The 8,128-nt window shown below is 34.7% G+C and overlaps 1 protein-coding gene and 1 long non-coding RNA gene across 2 annotated transcripts in view; both read right to left on the reverse strand.

The window, feature by feature from the left end:
* Positions 1–6: 6 nt before the first annotated feature.
* The window catches only part of LOC106688527 (zinc finger autosomal protein), a gene marked incomplete at its 3' end in the record, with an annotated part of 31,843 nt that continues 23,721 nt past the window's right edge, over positions 7–8,128 (reverse strand). Inside the window, exon 9 of the mRNA XM_067051750.1 lies at positions 7–975. Within this exon, the coding sequence (XP_066907851.1) occupies positions 7–975 (969 nt within the window). The remainder of the gene's footprint in view (positions 976–8,128) is intronic.
* On the reverse strand, positions 4,425–7,871 carry LOC136796841 (uncharacterized). The gene is made up of 2 exons (XR_010844609.1): positions 6,172–7,871; positions 4,425–5,138 (listed from the first exon to the last, which is right to left on the reverse strand). It is a non-coding gene; the product is annotated as an uncharacterized lncRNA (long non-coding RNA).

The raw sequence follows: 8,128 nt of genomic DNA on the forward strand, positions 1-8,128 counted from the left end.
TTTCACCAGTATGAAGAGACATGTGTGTTTTCAAAGTACCAAATTGTGTTGCTTTATAATCACAATGAGGACACTTATGAGGTCTATCACCAGTATGAATGGACATTATATGCCTTTTCATATTTCCACTTTGGGTAGTACTGTATTCACAATGAGGACACTTATAATTTCTTTCACCAGTATGAACGGACATTATATGTGTTTTCAAAGTACGAACTTGTGTTGCTTTATAATCACAATGAGGACACTTATGAGTCTTCTCAACAGTATGAATGGACATTATATGTCTCTTCAAATCACCACTCTGTGCTGCCTTATAATCACAATGAGGACACTTGTGAGGTCTTTCACCAGTATGAAGAGACATGTGTGTTTTCAAAGTACCAAATTCTGTTGCTTTATAATCACAATGCGGACACTCATGAGGTCTATCACCAGTATGAATGGACAGTATATGCCTCTTCAAATTTCCAGTTTGGGTACTTCTGTATTCACAATGAGGACACTTATAATTTCTTTCACCAATATGAACAAACCTTATATGACTTTTCAAATATCTACTCTGTGTTGCCTTATAATCACAATGAGGACACTTATGAGGTCTATCACCAGTATGAAGAGATATTACATGTCTTTTTAAAGAACCAACTTCTGTTGCCTTATAATCACAATGAGGACACTTATAATTTCTTTCACCAGTATGAAGGGACATTATATGGTTTTTCAAATCATTAACTCGAGTTGATCCATAATCGCAATGAGGACACTTTTGCGACTTCTCACCATCCTGAGCACTCATTTTATGTGCTTTGATATGATTTTCTTCTACAACTATACATTCACAAGCAGGACATTTATGAGATTTGTTACAAACTGAATGAGTGATTACACATTCTTTCTTCAAATTGTTGTTACTAGTAGATTCCAAAAGAAACTGCTTCACCACCTTTGGCTGGTACAGGGAATCATAGGCCCCTAAAACCAATAAACATTTCTGAATTAAAATAAATTTTAAAAAAGGCAATGAGAGTTGAGTTTAACAACTGTTTATTGCTTTATATAGCTTATTGGTAATTCTTTATTTTCGGACCCTTATGAGGCCTCTTAGGTTTATGAAGGGTCATTGTATGTATTTTCAAATGATTAACCCATGTTGCTTCATAATCGCAATGAGCAGGCTTATGAGACTTCTTGTTTGGATGATTAGTCATAATATGATTTTAAATGACCAATTTCTGTTGCATCATAATGAAAATGAGGACAGGTGAGGCTACTCACTAGTATGAAAGGCCATAATATGCAGTTTTAAATTACTCAATGTTGCTCTTTCAAAGTCACATTAAGGACAATTATTATGATGCTGTATTATAATTATTGCTTTTAAATGATATATCTGTGTAGCTTTATAGCCACAATGAGGACACTTATGAGGTCTTTCACCTATATACTTAGACCTCAGGATGTCTGGCTTGGCTTGAAAATATTCACTGATTTTCAAGATTTTTTTCTGAATTTTTCGAACCAAGCAAAATTTACTTAAATTGATAATATTTTTTACCTTATCAGACATGCATCAAACATTGAAAATTATACATTATTGTTTTTAGACCTATTAAAATAACACATAAATTGTAATAATTGTATTATTACTAATAAATTGTATTTGTCTTTTCTTTCTTCTTCATTTCTTAATTCTTTCCCCCTATTATGTATATAATCATTTAATGTTTGCCTATTTTTAATATTTTCTTTAATTTTCTAATACTGTCTACTTTAGAATTATTTTTAAATGTAACGTATTTTAACTGTCAATCCCCACTACATCCTATCAACAGTTCACTCTTGCACTGACTTCCAGTCCTTTCCTATCTTGTTCGTTATCATCCTTTCTTCTTATCCCGCTTTTTCCATCTTTTTAGATTGTACTGTATTTTGTAATTCTTCTTTCTTATATGTTATTTTTTTCCATTTTCATTAATCGTCTAAGACCTTTTATATTCCTATGTTTCTCTATACATCTTTTTAATTTTTCATTTACTCTGTTCAATTTTTCATTTAATTATGTTTACATCATTTAAGTGTCTGTATCTTTTTTAGCCCAGATGAAGCTTAGTTCTTTTTCCGATTTCCGACCAATTTTTACTTAAATTGATAATATTTTTTACCTTATCAGACATGGATCAAGCATTGAAAATTATACATTATTGTTTTTAGACCTATTAAAATAACTCATCAAATCTTGATACAGTTAAACTTTGATTGGATACTGATATTACAAAACAAATTCTGAGGCAAAAAAAATTAAAAATAATAATAATAATATACATGTAAAAGGGGAATGCATAGTAGGAACCCTGCACATAGAAGAGCTAATGCAAATAGGAACAACTGATACGTTTTGTGAAGGTAAGGGAACAACAACTAGATCATATTGCTATCAGCAAACAGTCTAGAAACTCAATGTGAAAGTTGTTAATAGTTCCGATTTGCAGTCAGATAACCAACATTTCGTTAATTAAGTTCAAATAAGACCAATATTCAAAAGAAAAATTCAGTATCAACCTAAAAAGTTAGACACGCAAAAGCTAACAAAGAAAAACAATTTAGAAAGTCTTCTGGAAAAAAGAATGCTAAAGGATTGGGAAGAACTTCAAAAAGATATAGTACAAACAGCTGAAGATACAATACTCTTCAAGAAGAAACGTAGAAATGCCTGGTGGAATGATGAATGTAGTGAATCAGTCCTGAGAAGACAAAGAGAATGGGACATTTGGAATGATAATAAGAATGACAGGAATAGGAGAGCCTTTATAGAGGTTAGGAAAATAACATCAAAGGGCTTAAAAAAGGCAAGACTTCATCATTTAAAAGATTTACTTACATCAATAGAGTCAGACTTTAAAAAGAACAATAAGAGGGGCTTTTACAAATCTTTCAAAACATTAACAAATATACACACTAACAAAATATACCCCACCTGGTTTACACTTCAAAGATCCAGAAATACTTAAAATTGCAAATAATAACACGGAAAATTGCAAGATTCTTGCAGAATATTTCAGGGATCTAAATAATTGTGATGCTCCTAATGAAACCTTTAATTTTCTAAACAATGCCCCTCGCCAACCGAATTCAGATCCACCAACCTTGGAAGAAATTATCAAACAATTTAAGAATAATAAAGCTGCAGGAGAAGATAACATCATTGCTGAACTATGGAAATACTGCAGTGAAAACATCCTAAGATGTCTAATAGCAATAATCCAAGGGATATGGGAAACAAGGATGGACATCTGCAATAATACACCCGCTGCACAAGAGGTTATGAGATAACAGGAACACACTCAATCGGACTGGGACTGCCATGGTTGTTAAGCTACTGTAAGATCCTACTCCCAATTTCCCACCAATCACTAAGAAGAGATAGAGGACATTGCTTTAGACCTGCAACATGGCAGGGTACCTGGATTGGACAGTATGGTATTCCAACTGGCTCTCAAAAATGCATTCATGTAGTCTCATTCCTGAAAACTTGGAAGAGACAGAGACATGTACTTATTCTAAAGGATAATGGAAGACTGGAGGACCCATCAACCTATTGTGTCCATAGATGGTGACTAGGAGATTTTTATCAGCAGTATCAACTTTATTTCCAGTAAAACCTCTTCAACATTTGTATTGGATATGTAAAGAATAAAATGCAAACCGAAAATGTGTAAGAACAAAAAATTTAAGTTTTAATGGGTTATTTCATCATTTTTCAAATGAGTATTTGATCAGTCAAATAAGGAGTAAATATATGTCATTGATGATGGCAGCGTGTGTCCTTCAGAAGTCTGATGAATTCCTGTTATGTTGAGCAGATAGATTAAAATTTTATCAACTTTTGTTTTATTTCATATCATGATTATATTACAGCAAATTTAATAAAAAATAGAAGAGGAGAGTAAGTATTAGGGCCCCCGCAGACTGCAGACTTTTTATCGGCCGATAGTTTAGTCAGGTTGGGCTGAAAGTGCGCGCACACCAGCCAACTAAACAATTTGGTTGGTGAACAGGGCGCAGACTATCCAACAGCCGCCCGACTATTCTCGAACTAGTTTGTAACTGACTGTTGAAGCGGTCGCACAATGAAAATATTGTCCAGAAAAGTTATTGCTCTCATCATACTTCCGAGATTCCGAGAGTGTTGGGTGCATCCCATTCTCAGTGATAGATTAGTTAGTGAAAATTTTACACTATGCATTCCAAATTACTTGATTACCCGAAAAAATTTTTCGCCTATTATCGAATGAGCATTACCAGCTTCAATGAACTTGTCAAGCTAATTGGACCAGCAATAGCGAAGGAGGATACAAATTTAAGACTTTCTATACCTGTGGAGGAGAGATTGAGCGTTACGATAAGGTAAGATAAACCACAAATACTTTTCAGCTATTTTTATTAAAATTAATATTACAAAATTCGGCGTTTTGAGAAATTAAGTTATTTACAAGTCATATATTTGCGATTCATCTGAAAAATTTGAATAATAAGACTGGGCTGTATCGTTGGAGTTGCCAGGTGATGAAATGTTTTGAATGGTTGTCGGTTGCGAAATTGGAAGAGAGTACAAGGGTTGCTGTACTCTGTTGTACATACATGTTCGCTTAGAAGTAGACTGAACGCACCTAGCTAATCTTATCTGTTTAAAAACGTTAAGAATACTTATTTTAGCATCAAGTTTTTCTTCTGCGGTTAAATTTTGGAGTGAAGGGACCAGTGACAAAGCAAAGTTCACATCTTCATCAGTATTAGGCTCATTTAATGCCTTTAATAATCCTTCATCCACGTCCCTCTGCTTCAGTACATTAGGTCTCTTTTTCCGCTGAAGAATAGGGGTGGGAGTGGATGAACCAGCTTGATCATCATCCTCATCATTTGATAGAGAATTGTCCTCTTCCAGGTCAAGAGGTAAGTCGGTTTTCCATGCATGGAAGTAAAAATAATAACTGTTCAAAGTAGACATATTTACGCCTTTTATTCGCAGCTTGCCCCGACTTAGTGTTCTTTTGAGCGACTTAGTGTTCTTTTGAGCGTTTAATTCGCGACGAAAGCAAGTCCTTAAATTAGCCCATTTTTTTTTTGCACATCATGACCTGAAAAATATTGAAATTTAATTAATTTTTAATTTTTTACAGATATTGAAATATAATTAATTTTTATTTTTTTACAGATATCTGGCTACAGGAGCTAGTTTCAATACATTATCTTTTGAATATCTGATGGGAGCTTCTACAATACGAGATATTACTAAAACTACATGTGAGCAAATATGGAATATACTTCAACCATTGTATATGTCAACCAAAGAAGAAGGCGACTGGATTAAAATCGCAGACGAATTCTATAGTCGCACAAACTTTCCGAAAATCATTGGAGCAATTGATGGCAAACATATAGGGATGATACAGCGAGAACATTCCGGTTCATCATATTTTAACTACAAAAAGTTTTTTTCGTGCCTGTTAATGGCTTGGACAGACGCAGATTATAAATTTGTATATATAGACGTTGGTTCTTATGGGACAGCTAGTGATTCGGAAATATTTAAATCATCAGAAATGGGTAAACGGCTGTCCCAAAACCAATTAGATATTCCCATTTGCCTAATGATAATGTCGGAGATGTTACTCCATTCTCTGTCGTAGGGGATGAAGCGTTTGGAGTTGGCAATCATATACTACGTCCTTATGCAAAAAGAAATTTAAACTACACCAAATGAATTTTCAACTATAGACATACAGGAGCTCGACGAATGGTTGAGTGTACTTTTGGGATTCTAGCTAACAAATGGCGAATATTTCACCGACCAATGGATGTCAATATCACTTTTTGTGTCAAAATAATTAAAGCTTGCTGTGTCCTGCATAATTATGTAAGAATCAAAGATGGAATAAATTTCACAGAAACTCTCTACAGTTGTCCCATGAATAACTTAACTATAAATGAAGACAACCGAGGAAGAAATAATATGAATAACGTGCGACAGTACATGTCGTCATACTTTATTTCTCCCGGAGGCGCGATTCCGTGTCAATATAACAAAGTGTAATAATTGTAAATAGATAAATAAATAAATAAATAAAAATTCACATAAATACTCTAATATTTTTATTTTTATGTTCCTACCTTTATTTGTTTTTTCCTCGACGCTAAGCCGATTCCAATCAAGAACAACTGCTTCGCAAACTTCCTCCCACAGTTTTTTCTTCACATTCGTGTCGGAGTACTCTTTTAAACTTTTTTTATAAAGCGCAGGTCTTTTCTCGACTTCTTCAATCAACTTTTCGACGGAACTTTCTACAATCAACAATTGTGATTTGGGCGACGCCATATTCAAAATACACGCACACGACGCCAAATCACAGAGCGAACTGAACTATCGGCCGACTAAACAATCGTCATGTATGCGCAGGCATGTATGCGCCAATACTGATTAAACAGTCGGCCGATAGTTGGCCGACAGATTAGTTTGAATGTAATCGAGTAGCCCATCAAACTTTTTTATCGGCCGATACTGAATCGCTGTAGTGTGCGCATATGCATTCCTCTCCATACTGATTAAGAAGCCGACCAAACTATCAACCGATAAAAAGTCTGCAGTCTGCGGGGGCCCTAAGGAATATAAAATAATTGTGGGATGTGACCTGCTAGGGAAGGTGGGAGCTTGGGTCAGGAATAGCAGGGGAAAATGGAAGTTTAAGTTGGGAGGAAAAATCTACAAATGTCATTTTCAGTGGAAGAACATGGGCGCTAGGGTCGGAGCAACCAATCAAGCTGAGGACTGGAGACGAAGCCTTAGGAGGGAATACGAAGATATCTTTTTCAAAGAAGGGGACAAGCTCGGGACAACAGGGAGAACAGTCCATGAGATCATACTAAAACAAGACAAACATGACATACGTTAAAGAGAGGAGATACCCGCAGACGCTACGTCATCACATCCGAGAAGAGCTTCAAAGTTTAAAACGCCAGGGAATAATTATTGATAGCACTTCCCCTTACAATAGTCCGTTGTGGGCAGTGAAGAAGAAGAGCGTGCCTGGTGAATCTACTGAAAAAAGTACAGGGTGGTGATTGATTACAGGAAGCTGAATGAGAATACCGTTGACGAAAAGTATTGTTTGTAAACTGATGGAGGGGAGTTACGGTATGAGTCAGCTGTTATTTCGATGTCAGCTGACTGAGGGGATCAGCTGATCGAATGTATATAAGAGATGTACCGAATATAATAAAGCCAGTATGTTACAGCAGTTCAAGTGTGTTAGATCTTATTCCTTTTTCTCTTTTTTGACATTTCGCTTTTGCCAATACTTAACTTATATATATCTATATATATACTTATAGTATTATTACATACTTATTGTCTGTATGATGGAATGTTATGTGTCTTATCAAATTACCAATTTCAATTGTATTATAGTCATAATGATTGATTCATATATTATCACAATATTGAATTTTATTAACAGTGTGATGTATCATTACTTGGAAATGATTAATGGCACATAGTCTGTTTTCTAGATACTGCATTATGTTTTTGTACAAGACCAATTTGTATGAAATGACAGGCCACTAAATGATGTTTTAAATTTATAGATATTGCTTCAAATTCACAAAGAGGGCACTTGTGTTACTCTCATATGAGCCACAATAAGTTTAAATTCTAGATATTTTCTAAGAACACTATGTTCTTCAATTTAATCAATGTTTCTTCATGAGGCAAATGTTAACATTTATAAGGCTTCTTGAAGACTGTATGAAGGTTCATTGTATGCTTTTTCAAATGATCAACCCGAGTTACTTTATAATCACAATGAGAACACTAATGAGGCCTATCACCAGTATGATGGGACATTATATGACTTTTCAAATAACCATTACGTATTGCCTTATAATCACAATAAGGACACTTATAAGGTCTATCACCAGTATGAATGGACATTATATGTGTTTTCAAAGTACCAACTTGTGTTGCTTTATAATCACAATGAGGACACTTATGAGGCTTCTCAACAGTATGAATGGACATTATATGCCTCTTCAAATCACCACTCTGTGCTGCCTTATAATCACAATGAGGACA

The sequence above is a fragment of the Halyomorpha halys genome, unplaced genomic scaffold (genome assembly GCF_000696795.3).
Source record: "Halyomorpha halys isolate HHAL.00 unplaced genomic scaffold, Hhal_1.1 Scaffold1147.1, whole genome shotgun sequence".
NCBI lineage: Eukaryota > Metazoa > Arthropoda > Insecta > Hemiptera > Pentatomidae > Halyomorpha > Halyomorpha halys.